The following is a 26,360-nucleotide window of genomic DNA, read 5'->3' as shown; positions in this document are numbered from 1 at the left end:
CAAGGAATATCATAGAGGGCTACGGGGTACATCTGACCTTAAGTCCTGCATTAGCTTCCGCTTAGACGACTGATGTATCTGGTATGATCTGTTAGAGTACGATGTGGCGAGGAAGCTACGGCGGAGTTCGCAGTAGCTCGTTGTCCGAGCCCTATAGAAACGGAGAACACTGCTCTAATCTGACTCGTTCATCTCAGCCCAAATGCGCCTCAGCAGCCCCAGTGCCCTGGTGCCAAAATATGTGTTCGATGCCATGGAACACAGTGTCTCAGACATTGCTTTTCCGCTGCATCGGGAGATAGAGATAGACGGCTAATCAAACCGAAGTCTCACTGGGAAATTGCATTTACAGAGACATTCAGCAGGGTCAGAATGGAAGCCAAAACATCTCATTCATTTCATATGATTCGTAGCGGGGATGACTAGGTTCATCCCTAGACGGTGTCAGCATGCCGTAACCGAAGAGTAGAGGCGGCGCACAGGGATTCGCAACGGTAGCGATCAACGCGGCCCAGAATTCCGCTGATAGGCACCAAATCTCCCCCTTTCTTCATGGGTTCCATCAGGTCCATGAAACTCATCAGGCTCAGGGACAGAAGGACCGAAAAAGTACCGGTGGACTGGTGCCACTGACGGTAGCAAGCCACCCCTGACTCTACCAGGTGCAGCACCCGTGGGAACTGGGTTGAGATAGGTTCCTTGCACGTTGTGGGGTGTGGATCGCCCGGTGGGCTCGGTGCTTTCTAGACCAGCAATTGGCCACATCTCTTTTTGCAGTCAAAGACTCGGAAAAGACAGCCCCGCGGAGAGTGTGGTATAATAATAGCGTGGGTTGGAATGGAAGCACATCAGGAATGCAGCACCACGGCAACAGGCCACGATGCTATATCTCCGAGATCTACGTTGGCTGTATTTACTATGACTATCATGTGTACCTCCTACCCAACCGGCATTTCAGTGTCTGGCTAGTGCGAGTACTAGCGGTGATGCTAGTCGTGAATACCATGCTGTACCTCGAGCTAGACATGCATATAGTATAGAACATACCTAGGACCTTCATCTGAGCATAGGGATGAAAACCCGATATCGTAGATGCCATCCGGGTAGATCGCACAGCCATGACAGCCGAGGGCTGGGCCATTGGGAATGAGGGCACATCCTGATCTCTGATGCCCCTGAGTATGCAGCGTGCGGCACTAGTGTACCTCCTCTCTCCGCCTGCGAAATTGAAACAAACACCTTTCTCCTACATCGGTCTCTTCCTTTCTTTGCCCCCTTTTTGGACCTCTCCGACCTCGTGGGAATTGCAATTCGGCCCTATTCATATTTAGCCCCAGTAGGGCTGTGATCGCTGGGTGAGGCGCTTTGTTCAGACCACTTCACCCACCCCTGGCTCGATTTTTTCCCCGAACGCTGTGGATGGAACAAGGTCGACGGTTCCTGGTTCCGACTCCACACTCTGGAAAATACACAACCCCCTGTCTCCGCCCGCTTCCTTTTTCCAACCTCCGACCGAATCCTCAAGGACAAGACCTTTCTTTGATATCTGTGCTGGGGCCGTGGAGCGCACATCGCACCGGGCTTCCCCCGACTTGGGCGCGGACTTTTCCTTAGCGCTACTGAACGATTAACGACCGATTAACGATGGCTTTCCTGTTTAAATCCAAAAAGAACCAACCGGGGACTCCGCTCCCTGCCGCGACGAGAAGTGTCCACACCTCCGAGGGCGCTCCGTCAAGCGGCACTCCGTCAATCACCAACGGGTCCAAGACCGAAGGGAACGCTTTCTCCCAGACACCGACTCCCAGCAGCAGCTACAACAACTCTCTGAATTCTGCAACAAGTCCTACCAGCCCAGATAACATGAAAATGCGTCAGAGGGCGGAATCGGAATCTCAGGTAAGCTTGCCTGTGTAGCCATCGCACCGGACGGTGTTCCCCTAACATTTGTGTTTTCAGGTCCAACGGCCGCAGCAGACTCCCAATGGCATATCTCCGCAGAGTCCAAACTCTTCCCTATATCCGTGGTCACAGCGCCGACTCAATTTCTCTTCGCCGCAAGCTAATCCGTTCCCCCGATATGGCGCCGCAATTAACGCAGTCGCATCGAAGGAAGGCGATATCTACATGATGGGCGGTTTGATCGAGGGGTCTACCGTAAAGGGAGATTTGTGGATGATTGAGAGCAGCGGTGGTAGCTTGTCGTGCTTCCAGGTTCCAACCGTTTCTGAGGGTCCTGGTCCCCGAGTTGGCCATGCTAGCTTGCTTGTCGGAAACGCATTCATTGTTTTTGGCGGTGATACAAAAATCAACGAGAACGATGCATTGGACGACACATTATACCTGCTCAACACTTGTACGTGGCTGGCAAATCATTCTTCTTCCCGATCTTCTCTAACTTTTCGTCCCTTCTAGCTTCTCGACAGTGGTCTCGCGCTATTCCACCTGGCTCCCGCCCCCTCGGGACGATACGGTCACACATTGAATATCCTGGGGTCTAAACTCTACGTGTTTGGTGGTCAGGTGGAAGGATTCTTCTTCAACGATTTGATTGCGTTCGATTTGAACCAACTTCAGAATTCCTCGAACAAGTGGGAGCAACTTGTCCAGAACAGCCACGAAGGTGGTCCTCCAGAAGGTCAAATCCCCCCGCACGAACCAACCACACCATTGTAACATACAATGACAAATTGTTCTTGTTCGGAGGAACCAATGGTGTGAAATGGTTCAACGACGTCTGGGCTTTCGACCCTCGTGTCGGCACATGGGCGGAAATGGACTGTGTCGGGTTTATCCCGACGCCTAGAGAGGGCCACGCTTCTGCTCTAGTGAACGATGTGATGTATGTGTTTGGTGGTCGGACTGACGAAGGAATGGATCTTGGTGATCTTTCCGCCTTCCGTATCTCTACACGACGCTGGTACTCCTTCCAGAACATGGGTCCGGCTCCGTCACCGCGATCCGGACACAGCATGACGGCCTTTGGAAAACAGATCATCATTATGGCCGGCGAACCAAGCTCGGCCCCCAGAGATGCCGCCGAGCTGAGCATGGCCTATATCCTGGACACCTCCAAGATCCGTTATCCCAACGAATCGCAAAACGGTGAACGCAACGCCTTGCCTGGCGGCCGTAAAGTGAGTACCGACAAGCAGGGCCCTCCGTCGGGACGTACATCTCGAGAGGCGCAGAACGCAACCCCAGAACAATTGCGTCGCGGACCGACCCCATCGCGTGAAAGTCTGATTCAAGCCGCGACCGGCCGACAAGGCGAATTTGGATCAAATCCTAATTTGGGCCCAGGCTCCCGACTTCCACGAGCGTCGATTGCTCAAGCGCCTTCTGGACCGCCTCCGCCTGGACAGGCACCTTCTCCCGGCCCTCGCAGTAACGCGCCCCAGCCCGCAAAGGATCCTCGCAGCAAGACTCCCACGAAGAACGACCGTGGTTTTACTCCGACCGTCGATGTTTTCGTTGCCAATAATGAACGGAACGTTGAGTCGCCTGTTGCGAAGGATGGCCCGCAGGACGGCCCAGGTTCTTCAGGCCAACGAACCCCAACACAACAACAACAAAAAATCGCAGCTAAGGCAATGGAAGCTGGTGAGGCGGCTCCCATGATTACTACCCCCGCCCGCCAACGATCATTGCAAAAGCATCGGCAGCGCGGTTCCATGGACAGTGCTGAGGAATCAGTCCTTGGTGCCCGCCAAGTCAGCATTGATGGCTCGATAGAGTCTCGCAGTTTCCGCAACTCTCGCAGCCTTGGAGATGAGCCGCGGTCACCAAGACTGACGCCTCACCAAGAAGCGTTGATCAAGGAGTTGGAATCTACGAAGGCGCGGAACGCTTGGTACGTATCCGAGCTGGCGTTGGCTAAGAAGGCTGGCTACATGCCCAACGCCTCTAGCAGCGCTATGTTGGACGAGCGTGCCAGGGAATATTTCAATGACGAGGACCGTCCTCTTCTCGAGGCATTCCTCCAAATGCGAGACAACCTTACCAAGATGCAGGCAACCGTCGATCGACAAGCATCCATTGCCTCCAAGCGCATTGCTGAAGTGGAACACCAACGTGATGTGGCTGTCAACGAGGCTGCATACTCCCGAGCGAGGCTCGCAGCTCACGGTGGTAGTCAACGAGGCACTCCACAGCCCGAGAGCTCTCGCGACGGAGATGATGGAGTCGAGCGTCCTACTGATATGGGCCGTCGTCTTGCATTAGCTCTTGCATCGCAGTCCGAGCTCAAGGCCAAGCTGGAAGTATTGTCCGTTGAGCTTTCGCAGGAGAAACAAGCCAAGGAGCTGGCCGAGGATACCAACGAAGCCACTAGGAAACGCTTGGCAGAGCTTGAGATGTCGAACAACGCCCTGGAGGCTGAGAACCTGCGTGCCGAACTCCATCGCGCCGAGGCCTCCGCTAGAGAAGAATCGTTGCTGCGCGCTGAGGCCGAGGCTGCTTTGAAGCAGCTCAGCTTGGATAAAGAGGAGCTGTTGAAGCAGATTGAGGATTCTTCGAGCCGATTGAAGGACTTTGGCTCCAATTTTGGCAGCTTGCGCGAAGCTGTTGCCGCGTCTGCTGCTAAGACGACAATTCTTGAGAGACAACTAGAGGAAGAGAGAGAGCGCCGTGAGGGTTTGGAGAGGAAGCTTTTACAGCTCCGATCTGAACACGAGGAGCGAACCACGGAGTTGGACAACACCACCCGTCGTCTGCGTGATGCAGAGGAGTTGGCCGAGATTCATGCTAAGGAGGCCGAGGCCCATAAATTGGCGTTTGTGTTAGGCCTCGAGCGTGCATCGTCCGCTGATCTGGATGCCTCGATGCGGTCCCTTGCCGACCAGCGAGTGGCTGCTCTCGAGGCTCAGGTCGAGAGATCTACTACTCTGGCCAAGGCCAATCAGGCAGCTGCGGATGCCGCAGCAGACAAATTGCGACGTGCTGAAGGGCGTATTGCTGGTCTTGAGGCGTATCAAGAGCAGGCTAGCCGCGAGGGCTTGCAACTTCGGAGACAACTCCAGACCGCCATGAAGGAAAGTCAAGCCGCAACCGCGGACAGCCGAGACTTGAAGGCCCAGCTTGAAGCCCACCAGCGCGAGGCTGGTGCATTGAATATTCAGCATGCTGCTCTAAAGGATCTCCTCGGTGAACGAGGCGTCAGTGCAGATAGCAGACGTTCCCCCCGCCTAGAATCGCCAGGGTCACGCTTCGGAACCCCCGAGCAAGGCAGACTTCGAGAACTTGAGCAACAACTCTCCACCAGTCTGAGGGCACACGAGGACATGAAGTCCACTTTTGAATCCCGCGAGCAAGAGGCCGATAAGGCGTTCCGGGAGAAGCTGGAGCAGCTCGAGAACGACTATCAGTCGGCGGTTCATTACGTTAAGGGAACCGAGAAAATGCTGAAGCGGATGAAGGATGAGTTGAGTCGTTACAAGTCTCAGAATGCCAAGATGCAGTCTGACCTTGAGGCTGCCAACAAGAGTCTGGAGACCGCTAGCACCCAAGGGGATGTTTCTAATGAGTGGGAGGCTGAGCGCGCCCGACTTGAGAAGTCGATATCCGACTTGGAGCAGAACACATCAAACTCGCTTGAGAATCTAGAGGGACAGATTTCGCAGTTGAAAAATGATCTCACCGCTGCCGAGGCTGAGAAGGAGAAGTCTCAGAACGAGCACGAGCGTCTTAGGCAAGAAATGCTCTCCTCCGTTGGCCGGAGCCGTGCCGAACTTGATCAGCTCAGGGAAGAAAACGCCCTCTTGGAAACCCGCGCTACAGATGCTGAGCAGAAGGTCAACATGCTTCTGGAGCAGGTCGAAACCTCGGTGGGGCATTACCGTCGTCAGTCTCAACATGCTCCGGGTACTAATGGCATTACTCGCAGCCACAGTAATGCTTCTTCCAACACGGCGGTTGGCCGACCCCGCGCCGATAGCAACGTGTCGCAGGAGTCTATCACTTTCCCAGATAACCGTGGCTCCATGGCGTTGGACTCTCTCGCCAACGAGCTCGAGGCTCTACGCACCCACTGGGAGAGCACCAACCGCAATTACCGTCTCAGTAGCCAGCTGGACATGGACCGAACCCCGACCAAGGACACCAGCGAGGGGCCCGCCATGATGAACGACAGTCTGGCGGAGTGGCGCCGGCGACTGGATGAAGAGGAGCGAACCGGATCTTCCAACAAAAGCAAGCCAGTGACATCTGGCAACGGTCCCTCGATGATTTGAGTTTCTTGGTTCTACGACTACGTGCCCTGAGATATGTCGATTTGCAACACCCTCTGAGCGCTTTGCTTTTGCAACTGTATTTTGTCCGACTTTCTTTTTTGTTTTCGTGTATTTTGCGATGCATGATCCTTGTTTGATGAGATCCCTTTTTTTGTTTTCCGTCCTCATTATCACCACCGAGGGACGGGCTTCCCTTCGTTTTCTGTTTGTTTTAATTTCTGGAAATCCCTTCTCGATCGCTCCTGTACCTCTTTCGTTTTCCTTTCTCTTATACCCCGGTTTTCCGATGTTTATTGGACTCTGGTTGTACCACTAGCAACATCCTATCTACACGAACCTTCTATTTTATAGTCAGGAAACATCATCGTTGATCTAACAAGGCCCACGTTTATCTTCACCTAAGACTTTGAAGACCCAAAAATTAGGGCCCGACAAGGTAGCACGGGCCAATCTCATCAAACTAAGGGGTATTGAATTTGCCACGGCATAGTGATAGGCGCAGAAAGCTCTGCATTCGTGTCATTTAAACCCGGGCGGAAGGCAGCGGGGGGCCTAGGGCAAACATGGCATTGCATGATAGGCATCCAGCTAGATCTGGGGCCAGAATACGACATGCCTCGTTTTGGGGAAAACCACATGAGTTGTCATGCCGTGGCTTTCTTAGATTCCTTGTAGATGAGCATTGTATCCCTGTTCCTCTAGACAGCCAGCTAGGCACCAAAAAAGAACAAAAGAATAAAAAACAAAAGCATTCAGCATCTTCCAGGTTTCATGGTGTTATCGGGTCAGGTGAGACGCGCTCCGGCAATGGGCCGTGGCTAGAACCCCGAGACATGAGCATTCAATGCCGTACGCCTGTAGGTGACTAGGTTGTTGGGGCAAGACATCAGTGAGTATCCAGAAGTATATTAGGAATCAGAAGTTAAATTCAAAGACCAAAAAGACATATAGATCACATAAAGAAAAACCAACATTTCAGCCCGACGGTACGGGGCGTTACAGTACCCCAGCCTCGGAAGTGACTGAGCGTGGCAATCCCTTGACGCCCTGTACTTTGCATGTAACGCTTTCGCTAATGAAAAATACACCTCACCGACTCCTCTCCCCCTCTCTCCTTTCTCTCTCTCCAAACCCGTTTTACCGTGATCAAGGCTTTTGCCCTTGATATCTGATCGGTTTTTCTCCGTTTCTACTTTTCCTTCGGCCCTGTCCGATCCTCTGCTCCATCCTCCTTACCCCCCTTCAAACCTCCTCATCCTTCCGTCGGCACTTCACGGTCGGCATCGGACCTATTTGATCCTAACAGGTAAGCTACCATTCTATCTTATCCTCTCTATCTACCGTCTCGCCTGCCTCATATCAACGGACTCTCCCTGGCTGCCTGCGTGGTCAACACTGTCAATACCAACAAGGTGGCCAACATATAGCCCCGGAGCCCCGGAGCCTCGTTTGCCTGAGGTTCAGCTATCACGCCCCCTCTTCTTACTGCTTCTGCCTCTTCCACCTTGCATCTATCCTCTCTGTTCTCAACTCCTTACTCCTGATTTTCCTCCTTTTCTCGCTCCTCGATTTTCTTCTAACATCCATTCCAGAGTCTCCAGTCCATTCTGCACGGCTAGCCGCTGTGCCATCTACGATTCAAGATGACGACCATGGTCAGTGTAAACTACCCCCGCCGACCCATCTCCTCTCAGCCTCAAAGCCCTAAAGATATCATCCGCACATCCCGATCAGACGACGGCATCGGGGACGGCCCTTCCCGGGGGGTAACTTGAAAGGACAAGTCGTACTGACATCATACACAGGATCTGCGTGTCGGTAACAAGTACCGCATTGGCCGTAAGATTGGTAGCGGTTCTTTCGGTGACATTTACCTGGGTATGTTATATTAATTGTCTGTCTCTTTCGTGGCTTCTCCGCTGACAGCGACATAGGCACCAACATCATTTCCGGTGAGGAGATTGCCATCAAGCTCGAGAGCGTTAAGGCCAAGCACCCCCAGCTCGAATATGAGGCCCGCGTCTACAAGTCTCTGGCTGGTGGTGTCGGTATCCCCTTCGTTCGCTGGTTCGGTACCGAGTGTGACTACAACGCCATGGTTATTGACCTCCTCGGTCCCAGTCTGGAGGACCTGTTCAACTTCTGCAACCGCAAGTTCTCGCTCAAAACCGTTCTCCTGCTGGCCGACCAGCTCATCTCCCGTATCGAGTACATCCACGCCAAGTCGTTCATCCACCGTGATATCAAGCCCGACAACTTCCTGATGGGTATTGGCAAGCGCGGTAACCAGGTCAACGTGATCGATTTCGGTCTAGCCAAGAAGTACCGGGACCCTAAGACCCACTTCCACATCCCGTACCGTGAGAACAAGAACCTCACTGGTACTGCCCGTTATGCCAGTATCAACACCCACCTGGGTGTCGAGCAGTCCCGCCGTGACGACATGGAGTCGCTCGGATACGTGATGCTCTACTTCTGCCGTGGTTCTCTGCCTTGGCAGGGTCTGAAGGCTGCTACCAAGAAGCAGAAGTACGATCGCATTATGGAGAAGAAGATGACTACCCCCACTGAGGTTCTCTGCCGCGGTTTCCCCAATGAGTTTGCCATCTACCTGAACTACACCCGCTCCCTCCGCTTCGACGACAAGCCAGACTACTCGTACCTCCGCAAGATCTTCCGTGACCTTTTCGTTCGTGAGTCCTTCCAGTACGACTATGTCTTCGACTGGACCGTCTATAAGTACCAAAAGAACGCCGCCATGATTGTGGACGCCACCAAGAAGGACAAGGACGACGAGGCTGTCCGCCGCCAGGCTGCTGCTGCCCCCTTGGGCGCCAGCAGTGCCGCCAAACCCGGCGCCATCTCCGGCCAGCGACGCAAGGTCATTGACCGCGGTACTCTCGACAACACTCCGGACACCAACCGTGCCGTGGGAGGAAGTGACAGGATGTGAGTATTATGAAACAAGGTTCCGTGTAGGGAACCCCCCTTCTTTTTCTCTCCTGCGTTTGGTGTTTTTTGTGACGCTGGCGTGGAGGACCCTTCAGTTCTGAATCTGACTAATCGCATAGTCTTCGGCGTTAGGCTGCGTTCTGCCTCGAAAGGTGCTGCTTTAGGTTATGGACCTACTGGTGGCCGTTCGAAGCGGGACGATAGTACGGGGGCTCAGTGGTACTAATTGTGTAGCAGTCGCGGGACTGAGGGGGATAGCGGATGCTTTTTTCGTGTCAATCCTTCTCTTCCCTGCGTACTCTCACCCTTTGTCAACCTCAGACACCCGGAAATCCCATGGTCAACCGCCGTGAACGCACCATTCTGCACTCGACTCGACTTCCGGATTTCTTTTTTTTCCTCTTGGATCTCTCCATTCATTCTGCAATCTCTCCTACCAGCCCTTCTACCCCGTTTTCGATCCATTTTCGACCTCAGCCGTTTCGACCCGTCATTGTTCATTCGCTCGCTCGCTCTTGTCAGTCTACGAAGATTCCTACTTATGTGAATCATGTCCCGAGCTTGCGATCGCTTTGATGACTGTTTTCTCTTTTATTCGGATCACTTGTACCTGTTCATACAGGGCAACCGGATCATTCAGTCTCGAAACGCTATTCAGATGGTGGCTACTCTTACGTCTTTGCCTTTCGGCCTTCGCGACTTGACTTTTATACTTCGCAAGCCACTGGAAAGGAAAGATGGAAGGAGATGCGAATGACGGCATCAATTTGGAATCAGAAAATCCCTTTTCTGATTCTTTGATTGCTGACACTGGACATCCTTGAACCGCATGATTAAATGCGCTACCTATCGTTATCTGCCCCTTTTTCATTGCCCATGTTTTGTTTTTTCCCTATCCCTTCTTTGCTTCCAGATTTCTCTTATCTTCGCCTATTTTATTTTTTTGGCTGCATATCGACGCCGAATGGGGACGAGGGGAGGACCGGTTCAGCCCGGTCCAGATTGGAGGGTTCTTCGAGGCTGGCTTTCTTCGGGTATTTCTTTTCGCGAGCTGATACTTGCCACTGCTATTTTGCAGGTATTCAGGTCTACGAATTTGCCCGCTTGGTGGAAGTCAGGTCTCTTGGTGGTTGGCGACGGACATGGTTAGGGTCGCTTCCGGGGTGGTATGCGTCGATATTGCACTGCGTTATCAATTTGAGCTTTTTCTGTTCTTTCCAGCTGCATGCTCATTCCCTTTGCTTTCGCTATCTGCGAGAGACAGACGACCCTGAAGATGCTAAGACGGTATTCCCACTGGATCTCTCAGGTCCAGTACCGCCCAGTGTCTGAAGGAAATGCCGTTGGCTCTTTTTTTTCCAACATCTACTATGAAATTTACCCCTCCCACCGAGTTCCTCGTAGACACCGAGACTTTCGTAGATGTTAATGTCCGCCGCATTTGACTTTCAGGGTGAAGTCATCGAATAGCCCCGGTTGGGCCCCTCACGGGCCAGACCCGCTCCACCGCGGAAAGGCACGTTAGATGACCCTAATTGTGTGTGACGAGATTGAGCACAGATTCGTGGTAAAATATCGGCATACAGGGAAAGAAGAATCCGTGTAGCACAAAGAATCTTAATCGCGGAGACGTCTAGCGCGGGAACCGGTCAGATCATCCCGGGGTTGAAATCCTTGGGAAGCATAAGGCCCCAGGCCAGACTCCAATTTCATCCCACTCTCCACTCCGCTCTACCGTTTCGACATCCTTTCATCACAGCATGATGGATTATTCAAATTATGCCGGTCATCAATCCCAGCCCTACTCGCTCTACGGGCTGCCCACCCCCGACCAACAGCCGCAGTCACAAAGTGACGACACGCTCCGCGACCCCTTCACATTAGTACGGCTCCCCTGATCGAAGGCCGTCTATGCGATCGCACATCTCTCTAACACTGGCTTCAGGATGCATATAACAACCAGTACTTCCCTGGGTTCGACCCCTCGTTCCGCCTCGACCCCTCCTCCTCGCTCGTCCCGCCACCGCATTCACCGCCAGACTCGTTCACCAAGCACTCAGTGTCGAGCAACGATGTGAACCATACCAAGACGGACCGCACTTCAATCGATGGCGATGAGCGTCACTATACCGATCCCGCGGGACACAGCAGCAGCGAAGAGAAGGATAATATGACGCCAGTGCAGAGTAAGCGCAAAGCGCAAAATCGGGCTGCGTATGTGCTATTCCCATCGTCGTCTGCTCTTTATGATGCCCTCTTATCTTAGAGGATATTTGTGCCCGTTCCATAAATCGAAGACTAACATGGGTTCCATTTGAAGTCAACGAGCATTCCGCGAGCGCAAAGAACGCCACGTCCGCGATCTCGAAGACAAAGTGAATGGCCTCGTGGAAGCATCAAACACCCTACAAGCCGACAACGAGCGCCTGAAACGCGAACTGGCTAGATATACCACCGAGAATGAGATCCTGCGTGCTACATCACAGTCTAACTCTACTCCGCAAGAACAGCCTGAACCAACCGTCACTGGGCCAATGAAGTACTCTCCCACAGATTTCTATGCAAGTCTGATGACAGAGGGAACAGTCTCTTCGGGCTCTGGCGTCACCGTCCCCGGGCCGAGCAGCCCACACCGTGTTACTGTGTGCCAAATCACAGGCGAGAAGCTACTCGACGCTGGCGGTACGTGGGATCTCATTCAGAGCCACGAGCTGTTTAAACGTGGGCAGGTCGATATTGGTGATGTCTCGGAGCGGCTCAAGGGGTTGGCGCAGTGTAATGGACAGGGCCCTGCTTTCAAGGAGAGTGAAATTCGGAGGGCTATTGAGGAGAGTGTTGCGGACCGTGATGAGCTGATCTGATCTGATCTGAGATGAGCTTGATGATGGACTTTGTGCCTCCTATTTGACGAGATATGGTTTTCTGGTTTTTCTACTTTCTATTTGCGTGGGCTTTCGATTGCAAGTTTGGAGTATTCTGGCGCTCGAGCTTTAAGTGGGTGGTGAACCACCCTGGTTGTGAACCTTTGGGATAGTCGTTTTATAGTTTGTGGATTCCACCTGGGCAGGGTTGTCCTTGTATTTTGATGTTTAATTTACTTCTTTGGACGTTTCTTCGGTGCCTCAGGTACAATAGTACACACCTTTTACACGTTTTCACGGAACTAGACTGACTACTATGAAGGTTAAGCTGGAGTCTACGAAGAATCAAGTGTGTAAGGTGCACGCTTCACTTTGAGGTCAATTCAACTATGCAAGAAGAAAATATGTTCGCAGGTCATCTAGTAATGAGCAGTTCAGAACTATGCAAGTCATCAAGGTTTTTGTTGGCCTGTTTACCTCCCCATTTCAATCCCGGTCGAGGGGTCATGGCAGGGCATTTCATATTGTACACGCATTGCAAAATCATGATTCTGTCGTATCATACCAAGCAAGAAGATCAATCCCAGTCATCATCATAATCCTCAACGTTCAGGTTATCATTCTTGCGGTAATCCTCCTCCTCATCATCATCCCGCTTCTTAAGACGAACATCACTCTCCTGCAGCGCTCCAATATCAACGAGCAGCTTCTCCAGATCTGGCAGCTTCGTTCGCGGGCCATTCAGTTCCCGCAGTGTGACAAGCTGTCGTCGGATCTCGGTGTCCTTGTACACCAGGATAGTAGGTGTGTTCTTCTCAGGATAGTTCTCGATACACATGTCTGCACGAATCTCGCAGAATTTGATATCGCCGAACTTGGCGGCCAATTGCCGCCATAGCTCTGTCAGCACGCGCGACTGGACGTTGGCGCCTTGGGAGGTCAGGTTGACCAGCACGAAGGCATTGTTTGAGGCATCAGTGACCTCGCGAGCGTAGTCGACTTTCTGAAGAGGGTAGACTTGGTTGAAGAGACTGGTTTGTTGAAGGGTGGAGAGCTCTGCAAGACGTTTTTGGCTATGTGGTGAGTTAGCGTGGGTAGCTTTATACATTAGGGCATTGAATAAAGAATTGGATAATGTCGAAGAATACTTGGTGTATGCTGTAGTGTGACTCACCGATAATGCTCTAGGAAGCCCTCGTCCTCTTCGTCCTCCAGGGCGTCCAGCTCATCAATGTCCTTGTCCTCGAGTCTGTTCTCGTACGCTCTGTGCTGCGCCGCAATCAAGGCTTCTTGGATCAATGGCTCTGGATCTTTTGGCTTTTCGGGGATGATTCCATGTTGACGAAGGATATCATTCCTAGGTACATATTCCAGTTAGAGAGTGCTCGTAAATAGCTCGTGGTGGGCTCCTAGCGGAGGGGAAGCGGGCAGACAGCAGAGAGCAGGTGAAAGGTGTGAACGACATACCATTCGGTGTCCTCGTTGGGGTTGACTTCGACTTGCATACTGAAATCAACGAGCAATATACAGTGCTCGGTGATCGAATAAAGATAGAGTCAAGTGTGAGGGGAGAGGCACGCATCATTACGCCCTCCTGTTTGCATGTTTGCAGTGTTCGGGGCGCCACAGGGCCAAACACACGGAAGGCCACCTTCAACTTTACTCCATAAACAGTCGGAGCTCGAGGTCCCCCTTCATCCCCACGTCTCCGTTTCGCTATTTTCCTTTTGCTCTCTACATTCGCTTGGGGGCGACTATGCCAATGCAGTAGTTGCCTACACCGCCTCACCCCTGCTACTCTGTCCTCCCATTTCAATCCACCCCCGGCGAGCGCGAACATACTCTGCTGGTGCAATCCCAGCACCTGGGCAATATGAGCTACATGAAGAAAGACGAAGATGCGGACCAGGTCATGATCAAGCTTGATCGGACCTCGGTTTTCCAAGATGGTACGTGGTCCGCAATGGGTCTTCCCCCCTGGCCCTGCGGCTAACCACAACCACCCATTGTACAATCGTATTAACTGGATGTTCCTCTCAGCTCGACTTTTCAATTCTTCTCCAATCTCGCCGCGAACATGCCGTACGTTATTGACCAAGATCGCGGTCCTCCTCTTCACCGGAGAGCAGTTCCCTACGAACGAAGCCACGACCCTCTTCTTCGGTATCTCCAAGCTGTTCCAGAACAAGGACCCCTCATTGCGACAGATGGTTTATCTCATTTTGAAGGAGCTGTCCGGTACCGCTGAGGATGTGATTATGTCGACCAGTATCATTATGAAGGACACCGCGGTCGGCAGCGACGTTCTGTACCGGGCCAATGCTATCAGGGCGCTGTGCCGTATCATTGATGGTTCGACTGTTCAAGGTATCGAGCGACTCATTAAGACCGCGATTGTTGACAAGACTCCCTCCGTTTCCTCGGCTGCTCTGGTTTCGTCCTACCACCTTCTCCCCATTGCCCGCGATGTTGTTCGCAGATGGCAGAGTGAGACCCAGGAGGCCGCCTCCTCCTCCAAGTCATCGACTGGTTTCCTGGGCTTCTCATCTGGCTCACAGGCCCACGCTATCTCGCAGTCGAACTTCATGACCCAATACCACGCAATTGGTCTTTTGTACCAGATGCGCTCGCACGACCGCATGGCGCTTGTGAAGATGGTGCAGCAGTACGGCGCTGCTGGTGTTGTGAAGAGCCCCGCAGCTCTGGTTCTCCTGGTTCGTCTGGCGGCCAAGCTGGCGGAGGAAGACCAAGGTCTCCGGAAACCCATGATGCAGATGCTGGATGGCTGGCTCCGTCACAAGCACGAAATGGTTAACTTTGAGGCTGCCAAGGCCATTTGCGACATGCGCGATGTCTCCGATGCCGAGGCCTCCCAGGCCGTACACGTCCTTCAGCTGTTCCTGTCCTCTCCACGATCCATCACCAAGTTCGCCGCTATTCGCATTCTGCACAACTTCGCTAGCTTTAAGCCGCACGTCGTCAATGTGTGCAACCCCGACATCGAGGCGCTCATCTCCAACACCAACCGCTCCATCGCCACCTTCGCCATTACGACCCTACTCAAGACTGGCAATGAGGCTAGTGTGGACCGCTTGATGAAGCAGATCTCTGGATTCATGGCCGATATCACCGACGAGTTCAAGATTACCATTGTCGAGGCCATCCGCACATTGTGTCTGAAGTTCCCCAGCAAGCAGGCTGGTATGCTGGTCTTCCTCAGTGGCATTCTGCGCGACGAGGGTGGTTACGACTTCAAGCGCACCGTGGTGGAGAGCATGTTTGATTTGATCAAGTTCGTCCCCGAGAGCAAGGAGGATGCTCTTGCCCATCTTTGTGAGTTCATTGAAGACTGCGAATTCACCAAGCTCTCCGTCCGTATCTTGCACCTGCTCGGTGTTGAAGGCCCCAAGACCTCTCACCCCACCAAGTATATTCGCTACATCTACAACCGTGTCGTTTTGGAGAACGCCATTGTCCGCGCAGCTGCCGTCACTGCTCTCGCCAAGTTCGGCGTTGGCCAGAAGGATCCTGAAGTGAAGTCCAGTGTGCACGTTCTTCTCACTCGCTGCCTTGATGACATCGACGATGAGGTGCGCGACCGTGCCGCCCTCAACCTGCGTCTGATGAGTGCTGAGGATGACATGGCCGCGGCGTTCATCAAGAATGGTAAGAATACTTTACATACCCTCGAGTTTCATCATTATACTAACAGCGTCAGACTCCATGTACTCCCTCTCCACCTTTGAACACCAGCTCGTCATGTACGTGACATCAGGCGATAAGCAGACTTTTGCCGCGGCCTTCGATGTCTCCTCCGTCCCTGTTGTCACCCAAGAGCAGGCCTTGGCCGAGGAGCGGACCAAGAAGCTCACCACTGCCACCCCCACGCTCAAGGCGCCGTCCACTGGTGCACCTAAGAGCAAGGGAAGCGGTGTGGCCGAAGCTGCTACCGCTGCTGCTACTCAAAAATACGCCGAGCAGCTCATGCAGATCCCTGACATTAAGGAGTACGGCAACTTGCTCAAGTCCTCTTTGCCTGTCGAACTCTCTGAGAGCGAGACTGAGTACGTTGTTACTGCCGTTAAGCACATCTTCAAAGAGCATATCGTCGTGCAGTATGACATTAAGAACACCCTGCCCGATACTGTCCTTGAGAACGTGACGGTTGTTGCCACACCATCAGAGGACGATGTCTTGGAGGATGACTTCATCATCCCTGCCCCCAAGTTGACCCCAAATGAGCCCGGTGTTGTCTACGTGGCATTCAAGAAGGTTGATGGTGAAAACAGTGTTCCCATCACCTCTTTCACCAACAACCTGAAATTCACCAGCAAGGAGGTTGACCCTACCACCGGCGAGCCGGAGGACAGTGGTTACGATGACGAGTACCAGGTGGAGGACCTTGAGCTCACTGGTAGCGACTATGTGATCCCCACGTTCGCTGGCAGCTTCGACCACATCTGGGAGCAGACCGGTGCTAACGGCGAGGAAGAGAGCGAGACTCTGCAACTAAACAACATGAAGAGCATTACCGGTAAGTCTCTTGTCCATGCACTGATTCCATGTCAAACATACTAATGAACTTCAGATGCCACTGAACAATTGATTTCCGCCTTGTCCCTGCAACCCCTGGAGGGCACCGACGTCGCCCTCAACAACAGCACACACACGCTGAAGCTCTTCGGCAAGACCGTATCCGGCGGCCGGGTGGCGGCTCTCATCAAGATGGCCTTCTCCACCAAGAGCGGCGTCACGACCAAGATCACTGTGCGGGCAGAAGAGGAGGGCGTTGCCGCTGCTGTGCTGGCATCTGTCACTTAATGTTTTTAACCTACTTTTTACTCCTTTTCCTATATCAAATTGTAGTAGACATGAGGATTTGGTTCCACTCACGCTCCTACCCTGCTTTGTTCCTAGGGATCTTTCCTATTTGTTGTCGCTGTTCTTAAGCTCAGGGCCAATTGTTTGTTGCTTGTGACGAGTCCCATGAAGCTGCTACAAAAACCTTGGAGGACTTGTTCTGTCTGCTGTCAAGCCTGTTTTTTACTGTTCGTTGTTTTTGTGGTGTCCAAATAGATTTCACGGAATACATTTTTGAGAGTTTCCTGATTCGATTCAAAGTACTTGGGTATGTACATAGTAAACTCACGAAGAAGTGCAAACAAGTGATGCTTGCGTTTCTTCTGAGCTTCAAGTACAATGAAAGGAAGATCTATATGAATTAAAAGTAAGCCAGTACTAACTAGAGCATAAGCATGCAGGACTATCCTGCGGGTAGCTCATATTCCATAAGCCGAGTAATCTGGAGCCATGGAGATCAGGTAGTTCAACTGAGGGGGTCTTTCGCACATGTGCAGCGAGTTTGTTATGAATTGCATGATAATTGCACTTCCATAGTACTGGTGGGATCTGGGGAAGTCCCAAGGAAACAAGATTGCTTAGGTTCGTATCCAACGCGACGCGAAGAAATGAAGTAAATTTCTTCTGCATTGAGCCAGAGCCTGGCTCATCCAACTCGAGCACTTTGATGGGTAGGACAGCGACAGGGGCGGGCAGGATGAGGAAATCTTCGACCATATCCAGCGGAATTCGAAGCTCGACGAGGTTTGGGAGTGAGTACAAGAAGCCAGTGGTCATACTACTAGACAGCAGGCCGTTGTCAGAGCTGATATATAGCCTGACGAGAAATTCGCGGATGGTCTCACTGGCGAAGATGCTATCAAGAGTGGCGACTTGTGATACGGTGGGCAAGTTTCGGCAGTTGCGAAGAACAAGGTCAAAGGGATGGGTGGGCCACTGGAAATTATGCATCACATCAGGGTCAAGAGTCCCTCCAAGCGTGATGCTCTCAATAGAGGCGGGCCAGTCTCCAACAGAGATATCGATGTCGACAATCGCCATTTCAAATGGAAGAGTGACGTGTTCCAGTTGCGGTAAGTGACTGATGGTCTGCTTCAAGTCTAGAAATTCAATGCCGCTGACTCGACCAAGGTCCAATTTCTGAATGTTCTCACTTGCGGAAAGGGCAGTCAATCCTTCCACCCCAAAGGGAGTCGGTGGGGCCTCAAATATGACAGGTTTTGTTTGAGAAAGCAATCTTGCAAGTAGTTCGTTGTGGATACCTGGTTCGATTTTTCCTAATTCAAGAACCTGAAGCCATCTTCCGAGTTTGGTGCCATACTGGCTCACGGTTCTCTCAAACTTGATCAGGCTCTCACCAGTTCCAAGCTCGGGGCAACGATAGAGCCATCTCGCGGCAGCCCAGTGGAAGGCTTTTGAGACCTCAGAAAAGTTCCTCATGTTGCGTTGACGAGCCATGAGCGCTTCCTTTTTCTTGGCTTGCCCAGTGAGCATCCACAGGTGTTCCGCGATGAGTAGGATGATTTCTGCGGGCAGCTTGAGACAGGCCTTGGTAGACACGCTGGAATGTGGGTAGCCCTGAATTGATAGTTGTGGAAGGAAATGAAAGTTCCTGGGAGGACAGAAGATGGTGGCAGAGGAATCTGTAGGAGAGACAACAGAAAGCATCCTCGTGAAGAAGTGAATGTGAGACGGGTTTAAACGAGGCGCGGTGATGGGAGCGCGGAGACGTAATTGTCGGCGTGGGAAAAAAAGGATGAAAGACTAGTTGGACTGTGATTCACTTGAAGCTTCTTTTGGTTTCCGGATAGCTCCAGTCACGAGGCAAAAGTGAAGGGCAAAAGTAAGGCTAATTAATCACCAGGAGATGTCAATATTCGAGCGATCTAGGGAGGTCTCAGTCAGATTGAGTGAGAAGGGATATCGCGGATGAACGGGGGTGGCCGTGTTGAAGTATGAGGGACCGTGGGGACCTGGGTAGAAAGTAGCTACGCCGGATCGGAGATGCCAATTTCGGTGGGGAAGATCTCGTCTCGAATCTTGCTTATAATAGTAAATGCTGAGATGCATGATCTCGTCGAGATGATGCAATGTGTTGGGTATCTCGCTATAGATCTAGTTTAAATCATCATAAGTTGTCATTCAGGATGTAAAGCCCCAAGTCCTCTAGCTTCTCAAGCTCGTCATCATCACCCTCGTCAATGTGTTTCCAAATTTCCTCGTCAAGCTCCTCCTCTCGCCCTTTGACCAAATGCACGCACTTTTTGCTGATGCCCAAGGCCCATAGGTTGGGCAGGTTCTGTGTGAAGGCCTTAAGCAGCTCATCCAGGAGGTCGAATCCAAGGGGTTCTTCATCGAAGTATGGCCTCGTTAACTCGAGCGCTCGAAGTGGTAGACTTGGGAGCCCTTCAGGCGGCGGTAAAAGCAGAAGATCCTTGGTGACATCTACCGGCATTTTAAGGTAGATAAGTTTCGGCAACCAATACAGGGAATCGCTTGCCTGATCAGTGCACATCTCCTCATTGGTATTGTCCAAGTCCAGAGATTCGAGGCGGTCACGAAGCTGTTCGTTTTCGAGAACGCTGTATAGGACGACTGCAGTGAGGTTTGTGCACTTCCAGATAGATAGCTCTGTAATGGACGGGGGCCACTCAAATGTACTCATCACCCTGGGATCAAGGGTTCCGCCAATCTTCAAGCTTCGGAGCTGAGGTGGCCACTGGCCAGCAGATTTGTCCGTGTGTGTAAGAGACATTGAAGCAGGAAGCTCTAGTTTCCCGAGCTTGGGCAAACTGCTGATGGTTTTCTTCAAGCGGTGGAATGGAATCACATGTCCACTAACGAGACTCAAATTGAGTTCTAGAAGATTGTGGCATTTTGATAGCGCCGGGAGGCTGTTAACCGAGAAGGAAACCCGAGGCGCAATGAAGACTTCGAGGTTCTCCTTCATCTGCCCCAATAGGCGTGCCGTGAGACTGTTCATACTGTGATGGACCAAGCTCGCCAAAGATAGTACCTTCACCATGGATCCAAAGTTTGCCTTTCTTTTGATACCTCGAGGCGGGCACAGGGTGTGGGCGAACTTGGTAAACCCATTGCCGCCGGGGAATGATGGACGCTGGTATAGAAAGCCGACTCCGACGGAGTACCATTGTGAAGATACCAGGCAGAAATTATAGAAAGCTCGTTGTCTTGCGTTAAGAGACTCCTGGGAGGAGTCATCCTCGCCGATGTGGTCAAAGAATTCCGCGACAAGGAATACGATTTCAGTAGGGAGGAAGACGCTGTGGCTTGGCGAGGACATGGCGCGTGCTTGATTCACGTAGCATGATTAAATCGAATCGGGTGATATGACTGTCTGGGAAGAGACAGTTGAAGTTGAAGATGAATATGAAGCTGAAGTCGAAGTCGTGAAGAATAAGCGCCGAGTTGGAGAAGCTAAAGTGGGCGGCGGAGGTTGACTCAGTTCGGAGATGATATCACCGCCCGGAGCTTCCCCCTCGCTCTCCTCCTTCAACTCCCGTCAAACACAACACAATGAGACTGCAAACGGTTTTCCGGGCACGAAGCCTGCTGCAGCGTGCACCAGCCAGCTGCACTTTCGGTCGACGCGCTATTCAGACAGCTAGTTCCACTCGCGTTCCGGACTTCGCCTTTGCCTTTGAGTGAGTGACTGCGATGTATGCAAATGGCCGAAATCTTGCCTCTCAGGACTAATACATCATCCCAGTATCGACGGAGTTCTCCTGCGATCTTCGAAACCTATTCCTGGTGCCGCCGACTCTCTGGCCATCTTGAAGGAGCAAGGCATCCCCTTCATCCTCCTCACCAATGGCGGCGGTAAACACGAGACGGAGCGCGTTGCGGAGATCAGCGAGAAGCTAAACGTGCCGTTGGATCCATCAGTCATTATCCAGAGCCACTCTCCCTTCGCGGAGCTGGTCAAGGGTCCCGATGAGGAGAGCGCGCTGGAGAACAAGTGTGTGCTGGTTGCTGGTGGTGATGGCGACGGTTGTCGGCGTGTCGCGGAGCAATACGGATTCAAGAATGTAGTGACACCGGGAGATATCTTCATGGCTAACCCGTCTGTTTGGCCATTCTCCAAAAATTTCTCGGACTACTACAAGACGTTTGCCAGGCCTCTTCCCAAGCCATTGGACCCTACAGATCCAACCAAGGGCCTCAAAATTGACGCCGTCTTCGTTTTCAACGATCCCCGGGATTGGGCGCTGGATACACAAATCATAATGGACCTTCTTCTCTCCTCTCAGGGACATGTGGGCACTCTCTCGGAGAAGAACGGCCGCGTCGATCTTCCCAACCACGGATACCAGCAGGACGGCCAGCCTCACTTGTATTTCTCCAACCCTGACTTATGGTGGGCCGCCGCATATCCCCTGCCACGTCTTGGTCAAGGTGGCTTCCGTGAGGCCCTGGAGGGTGTTTGGGCTGCAACCACTGGTGGCCCCAGCAAGGGCATTGAGTTGAAGAAGACAGTGATCGGAAAACCATACCAAGGAACTTACGAGTTTGCCGAGCGCCAGCTACTTCGGAATCGCTCCAAGGCCTTTGGTGGTGCAGCCGACCTTCCGCCAATCCGAAATGTCTACATGGTGGGTGATAATCCCGAGTCAGATATTCGGGGCGCGAACTCTTATCGCAGTGAGTACGGCAGCAGCTGGCAATCGATCTTGGTGCGCACTGGCGTGTACAGTGGTGGAGAGCCTGCTTGGGCCCCTAAGACCATCGCGGACGATGTTTACAAGGGAGTGCAGTGGGCTCTGAAGGCTTCCAAATGGGCTTGAGTATATGCCAACTGCATTGGTCGCTCTTGTGGCATATTGTTGTGTTTGGATAAGGCATACGTATGGCGCTGGCTCGATGTATACATGTTCGATACCGACCATGCATTTCCTGTAACAGTCTAGCCCACCTACCTCATTGTCAGAAATAATTGGTGTCTGTCACTTTGAACTATACAAACTATGTCTGGGGCAGAGTTTCCGGACACTAGGCAACATGCACCTCCCAGGCACGGTATTTTTTACTGGTTTTGAGGAGCTTCGGGTCGCTTTGGAGGCATCTGGAAATTTTTTCTTCTTATCTAATTCCTTTTTACGCCATTAAAAGCTGCTTGTTGCTAGCATCAACGAAATAAATACAGGTCATGTGACGGACACCCCTCTTAGGGCTTAGGGCTCTCCGGCGGGGGGTGAGTCAAGTCGATGTGTCAACCGCAACGAGCTTTCTCATTCCAAGAGCATCATTAAGGTACAGGGATTCTCTAGCAGCTGTTGCCCGATCATCACTAATTGTCGCTCCTATAGCATCATGGCGGACTCCGAATTGCCCACCCGTCCCAAGCCCGAGGAAACCTCCGCCGCTCCCGCGGAAGGCGACTCCAAGAACGCGAGCAAGAATGCGCTGAAGAAGGCGGCCAAGGAGAAGGCCAAGGCTGAGAAGGCTGCTGCCCGCGCAGCTCAGGAAAAGGCTCAGGCCGCCGTCGCAGCCGTTGACACCGCCAAGGATCTGTACGGTCCTATTCCCGAGACCGAGGACGTCATCCCCACCCTCCGATTCAGCGAGCTGTCGGAGGCCCACGCCGAGAAGGAGGTTACTGTGGTTGCCCGTGTGGACAATGCGCGTGTTCAGAGTGCCAAACTGGCTTTCTTGATGCTGCGCCAGCAGGGACAGAAGATCCAGGCCGTTATCGCGGCCCAAGAGCCTATCTCGCGGCAGATGATCAAGTACACTGGTGGTTTGAACGTGAACTCCATTGTGCAGATCACCGGTCTGATCAAGGTCCCGGCCGAGCCCATCTCGTCCGCCTCTATCCAGAACCTCGAGATCCACATCCGCAAGGTGTACATGATCTCCGAGGCCGCGCAGATGTTGCCCATGCAGGTCAAGGATGCTGAGCGCCCGCCTCCCATGGAGACCAACGATGACAGCCCTCAGATTGATGCCGACGGTGCCCCTATTGTTACTCTGAAGACCCGTCTCGACAACCGTGTTCTGGACCTCCAGACCGAGACCAGCCAGGCCATCACCTGGATCTCCAGTGGTGTCGCCGAGCTTTTTGCCGAGTACATGATCAAGAGCGGCTCTCGATGGATCTTCACTCCCAAGCTTGTCGCTTCTGCCACCGAGGGTGGTAGCAACGTCTTCGAGGTCAAGTACTTCAAGCGCATGGGCTACCTGGCCCAGTCTCCCCAGCTGTACAAGCAGATGTGCATTGCTGGTGACATGGAGAACGTATTTGAGATTGCTCCCGTGTTCCGTGCGGAGGACAGCAACACCCACCGCCATTTGACCGAGGTAAGACCATCCTGCAATGATGGAGGAAAGGATTTATGCTAACAACTCTGCAGTTCACCGGTCTCGATTTCGAGAAGACTTTCCAGAATCACTACCACGAGGTGCTCGACTTCGCCGAGGACCTTCTGGTCTTCATCCTCTCCCAAATGAAGGAGCGCTACGCTGCCCAGATCGCCATCATTCAGAAGTCCTACCCCAAGGCCGGTGACTTCAAGCTGCCCAAGGACGGCAAGGCCCTGCGCCTGAACTACATGGACGGTGTTGCTCTGCTGAAGGAGGCTGGCGTTGATATGTCCGAGCAGGAGCGCTTCGAGAACGACTTCTCTACCGCGATGGAGAAGCAGCTGGGTCAGATCATCCGCGAGAAGTACGACACCGACTTCTACGTGCTGGACAAGTTCCCCATGGCTGTTCGTCCCTTCTACACTAAGGCCGACTCCAATGATGCCCGTTTCTCCAACTCCTACGACTTCTTCATGCGTGGTGAGGAGATTATGTCGGGTGCTCAGCGTATCCACAACATCGACGAGTTGGAGGCATCGATGCGTTCCAAGGGTCTGGACCCCACCCAGGAGGGCTTCGAGGACTACCTCAACGCTTTCCGCCAGGGCTGTCCCCCGCACGCCGGTGGTGGTCTGGGTATGAACCGTATTGTGATGTTCTTCCTGGGTCTGCCCAACGTGCGGTTGACGTCTCTGTTCCCTCGTGACCCTCAGCGTCTGCGCCCGTAAGCGGATCGTGTGTAGATAGACTTTAAAAAGAATGAACTGTTTGAATGACCATAATATCATCCTCTTGTGAACCTGACATTACACCCTCCTCGGCGAGAGTAGACCATCGTGATTCATCTGGTGGGGTGGAGACAGCTCAAAGTTAGAGACGCGGAAATCTGGGGGTTGGCCTCACACCTCCACTCCACCAATTACCACGTCTGCTTTTGTGGTACAGTTGAAGGCGCTTTCCCCGGATTTTCAGATGACTCAGCTTCCGCCCTTTCTTCAGTTGGCCCCCGCTGGTGGACCGTGCTCCCGTCCCATGGCTCGTGCCTCCAGTTCCAACTTCCATGTGGCGAGGATCACTGTGTCCAGATATCTAAGCCTGAAACTTCGCCATGCATGTTCAAAATCTTCCACGCCAACCTCGTGACATACTAATGAACAGTATCTTCAGGTATCTTGCATACGCTGAATCATTCCATAGCGCATTGTAGATTTTTATATTCTATGTTCAGGTGTTTGGATATTTTGTTCTAATCCAGAGGCATACGGATCCAACAGATGGACCTCAACACCTCGAACGTTCGTCTCTTACACAACTGGCGGTATGTTCTGCCTCAACATAGTATAGCCAGCGTGGAATAATCAATTACGATCATCCTGTCTAAACCCTCAGTAGCCCTGCAGATCTGGCAAAATTGAGGTATCGGTTTGAAGGTCACGGATTAGACTTGATGCCCTCTGAAGAGCCAATGGTTGCATATACAAGCCGTTTTCGTCATCGTAGTGCACCACTCCCAGCCCTTTCTTCCAGCTCTTTGTCATGCTCCACGAGACGTGCGAGTCGACCTTATCGGGCGATAAGCGCGATAAGCAAGGTGGGCCCAAGCTCCGCGACTTTTCTTCCTGCAACGCCCGTGATGGCTGACAAGCGCAAAGCACCGATGACTGGGTTTGATCCCGAGCCCAAGCGACCGCGCGTATCCAGAGAAGAGGACAGTGACAGCGGGTCTGTACTGACGCCTGCAGAGCGGCCGCGCAACAACCCCATCTTCGGCCAGAAAAGCGCATTCCCCGGTCTCGACGACGGCGGCGAGGAGCTGACTTACGAGGAGCCAGATGGTGCTCTGGAGTACCTGCGCATGGTCCGGTAAGTCCTTGATACTAAAAGTCGGTGTATACCGACTGATAACTTCCAGCCCCTGTAAACCCCGTGGACTGGTATCTGACCTTGAAACAACCGTTTAGATCTGAAGCCAGTGCCCTACCGTCGCTCTTCATCGCCCCAGCCTCGAAACAAGAATCCAAAAAGCCGCAACAGGATATTGTGACAGTAGCCGTTGTCCCCGGTCGACAGTCATTCTCTTTGCCGGCAGGGTTCTACGAGGACGAAGCCTTCATTGCCCCTGCGAATGCCAACAAGACCACGGTCGCTTCCCCGGAAGGTGCGTTCTCAGAAGCACAGAATGTCTGCTACGATCTCCTCCGTCACCGATTTCGATTACTCCGATCAACCTTACGATGTACACCCCCGGCTGACGCCATCGCCGCCCTCGATGACTTCCATCCTATCAGCCTTCCTCGCGGCCACGAAGCTGCGCGCAAAGTATGGCGGCGTTTGATACTGTCGGTGGATCCACGCATGACTCAACTGGCGTGCATGGATTCTCACACTGTACTCGGAGCCCTGGGCATTGTCGCGCGAGAGCTGTCCGACGTTGTGCGCCACCAGAATGCCGAAAACATTCGACGTATGGGAGCTTGGATCTGGGGGATACTGGGAAAGTGTCGCGAAGTGGGCGAGCTATCTACGGAGGATGTGGGAGCTATTCGCGACCTTGGCAAACGAGCTGCCAAGATTTGCGAGAAGATCGGGGAGGAGAACAGCCATTATTCCCAGGACGGATGTGACTCAGACGCCGGAGAGGATAATAGCACTGTGAAGGCATCTCTGAAAGGCGATTCTGGACATGATGAGCCACAGCAGGCCGAGGTCGTGGGTACTGGCGACTCTGACATGTCCGGCGCTGATAAGGAGTTAGACGACTTGGAGGCCGCAAAGGCACGTCTGCAGGCCCAACTACTGGGTGAAGATGACACTCAACCAACAGGAGGGGCTGACCAAGAAGAGGAAGACTATGTGTTGCAGCTAACTCGTGCCATGCTTGACATGATCCTCACAATTGTGGGCGAATTCTTCGGACAGCGTGACTTACTGGAGGCACGTCAAACCTGGGCCAATTAGACCGTGCGAGGGATGCTCTTTGGGTTGACTGAGATACCCGAAGCCCAAATCTACGTAACTTTCATAATAAAGACATACTATGATCATCCATCCCATATTTATAATGCATCTATAGAACGTGATCGCCGATCAAAGAGGTGCCTGACGGAGCTAAACCACATCGGGCTCTTTGCGTCAT

The 26,360-nt window shown here is 52.7% G+C and overlaps 10 protein-coding genes across 10 annotated transcripts; 7 read left to right on the top strand and 3 right to left on the bottom strand.

Moving 5' to 3' along the window:
* Positions 1 to 1,644: 1,644 nt before the first annotated feature.
* On the top strand, positions 1,645 to 6,230 carry N7443_010241 (putative cell polarity protein (Tea1); the record flags this gene model as incomplete). The annotated part of the gene is made up of 4 exons (XM_056890297.1): positions 1,645 to 1,899; positions 1,960 to 2,360; positions 2,427 to 2,638; positions 2,707 to 6,230. 4 exons carry the CDS (start codon positions 1,645 to 1,647, stop codon positions 6,228 to 6,230), a joined length of 4,392 nt encoding a protein of 1,463 aa, XP_056736788.1.
* A 1,643-nt stretch (positions 6,231 to 7,873) lies between these two features.
* N7443_010240 (casein kinase 1 family protein) lies at positions 7,874 to 9,314 on the top strand (the record flags this gene model as incomplete). The annotated part of the gene is made up of 4 exons (XM_056890296.1): positions 7,874 to 7,885; positions 8,036 to 8,108; positions 8,165 to 9,179; positions 9,302 to 9,314. The coding sequence occupies 4 exons, from the start codon at positions 7,874 to 7,876 to the stop codon at positions 9,312 to 9,314; spliced, it is 1,113 nt and encodes a 370-aa protein (XP_056736787.1).
* Positions 9,315 to 10,942: 1,628 nt separating this feature from the next.
* rsmA (putative bZIP transcription factor (Fcr3)) lies at positions 10,943 to 12,043 on the top strand (the record flags this gene model as incomplete). Its single annotated transcript, XM_056890295.1, has 3 exons — positions 10,943 to 11,065; positions 11,128 to 11,396; positions 11,503 to 12,043. The coding sequence occupies 3 exons, from the start codon at positions 10,943 to 10,945 to the stop codon at positions 12,041 to 12,043; spliced, it is 933 nt and encodes a 310-aa protein (XP_056736786.1).
* A 577-nt stretch (positions 12,044 to 12,620) lies between these two features.
* On the bottom strand, positions 12,621 to 13,548 carry N7443_010238 (phosducin family protein; the record flags this gene model as incomplete). Its single annotated transcript, XM_056890294.1, has 3 exons — positions 12,621 to 13,116; positions 13,218 to 13,400; positions 13,511 to 13,548. The coding sequence occupies 3 exons, from the start codon at positions 13,546 to 13,548 to the stop codon at positions 12,621 to 12,623; spliced, it is 717 nt and encodes a 238-aa protein (XP_056736785.1).
* A 368-nt stretch (positions 13,549 to 13,916) lies between these two features.
* N7443_010237 (coatomer subunit gamma) lies at positions 13,917 to 16,864 on the top strand (the record flags this gene model as incomplete). The annotated part of the gene is made up of 4 exons (XM_056890293.1): positions 13,917 to 13,992; positions 14,084 to 15,709; positions 15,762 to 16,577; positions 16,632 to 16,864. 4 exons carry the CDS (start codon positions 13,917 to 13,919, stop codon positions 16,862 to 16,864), a joined length of 2,751 nt encoding a protein of 916 aa, XP_056736784.1.
* A 417-nt stretch (positions 16,865 to 17,281) lies between these two features.
* Positions 17,282 to 18,571, bottom strand: N7443_010236 (uncharacterized protein; the record flags this gene model as incomplete). Its single annotated transcript, XM_056890292.1, has 1 exon — positions 17,282 to 18,571. One exon carries the CDS (start codon positions 18,569 to 18,571, stop codon positions 17,282 to 17,284), a length of 1,290 nt encoding a protein of 429 aa, XP_056736783.1.
* A 460-nt stretch (positions 18,572 to 19,031) lies between these two features.
* Positions 19,032 to 20,207, bottom strand: N7443_010235 (F-box domain protein; the record flags this gene model as incomplete). The annotated part of the gene is made up of 1 exon (XM_056890291.1): positions 19,032 to 20,207. One exon carries the CDS (start codon positions 20,205 to 20,207, stop codon positions 19,032 to 19,034), a length of 1,176 nt encoding a protein of 391 aa, XP_056736782.1.
* Positions 20,208 to 20,440: 233 nt separating this feature from the next.
* N7443_010234 (putative HAD superfamily hydrolase) lies at positions 20,441 to 21,708 on the top strand (the record flags this gene model as incomplete). The annotated part of the gene is made up of 2 exons (XM_056890290.1): positions 20,441 to 20,568; positions 20,634 to 21,708. 2 exons carry the CDS (start codon positions 20,441 to 20,443, stop codon positions 21,706 to 21,708), a joined length of 1,203 nt encoding a protein of 400 aa, XP_056736781.1.
* A 526-nt stretch (positions 21,709 to 22,234) lies between these two features.
* Positions 22,235 to 23,952, top strand: dps1 (putative aspartyl-tRNA synthetase Dps1; the record flags this gene model as incomplete). The annotated part of the gene is made up of 2 exons (XM_056890289.1): positions 22,235 to 23,221; positions 23,275 to 23,952. The coding sequence occupies 2 exons, from the start codon at positions 22,235 to 22,237 to the stop codon at positions 23,950 to 23,952; spliced, it is 1,665 nt and encodes a 554-aa protein (XP_056736780.1).
* Positions 23,953 to 24,857: 905 nt separating this feature from the next.
* Positions 24,858 to 26,182, top strand: N7443_010232 (SIP1 domain-containing protein; the record flags this gene model as incomplete). Its single annotated transcript, XM_056890288.1, has 2 exons — positions 24,858 to 25,087; positions 25,186 to 26,182. The coding sequence occupies 2 exons, from the start codon at positions 24,858 to 24,860 to the stop codon at positions 26,180 to 26,182; spliced, it is 1,227 nt and encodes a 408-aa protein (XP_056736779.1).
* Positions 26,183 to 26,360: the final 178 nt, after the last annotated feature.

Source organism: Penicillium atrosanguineum (genome assembly GCF_028827265.1).
Source record: "Penicillium atrosanguineum strain IBT 20685 chromosome Unknown utg000008l_segment0_segment0, whole genome shotgun sequence".
Lineage (NCBI taxonomy): Eukaryota > Fungi > Ascomycota > Eurotiomycetes > Eurotiales > Aspergillaceae > Penicillium > Penicillium atrosanguineum.
The sequence above is the reverse complement of the archived record's forward strand: the minus strand, read 5'-3'. Positions and strand labels throughout refer to the sequence as shown.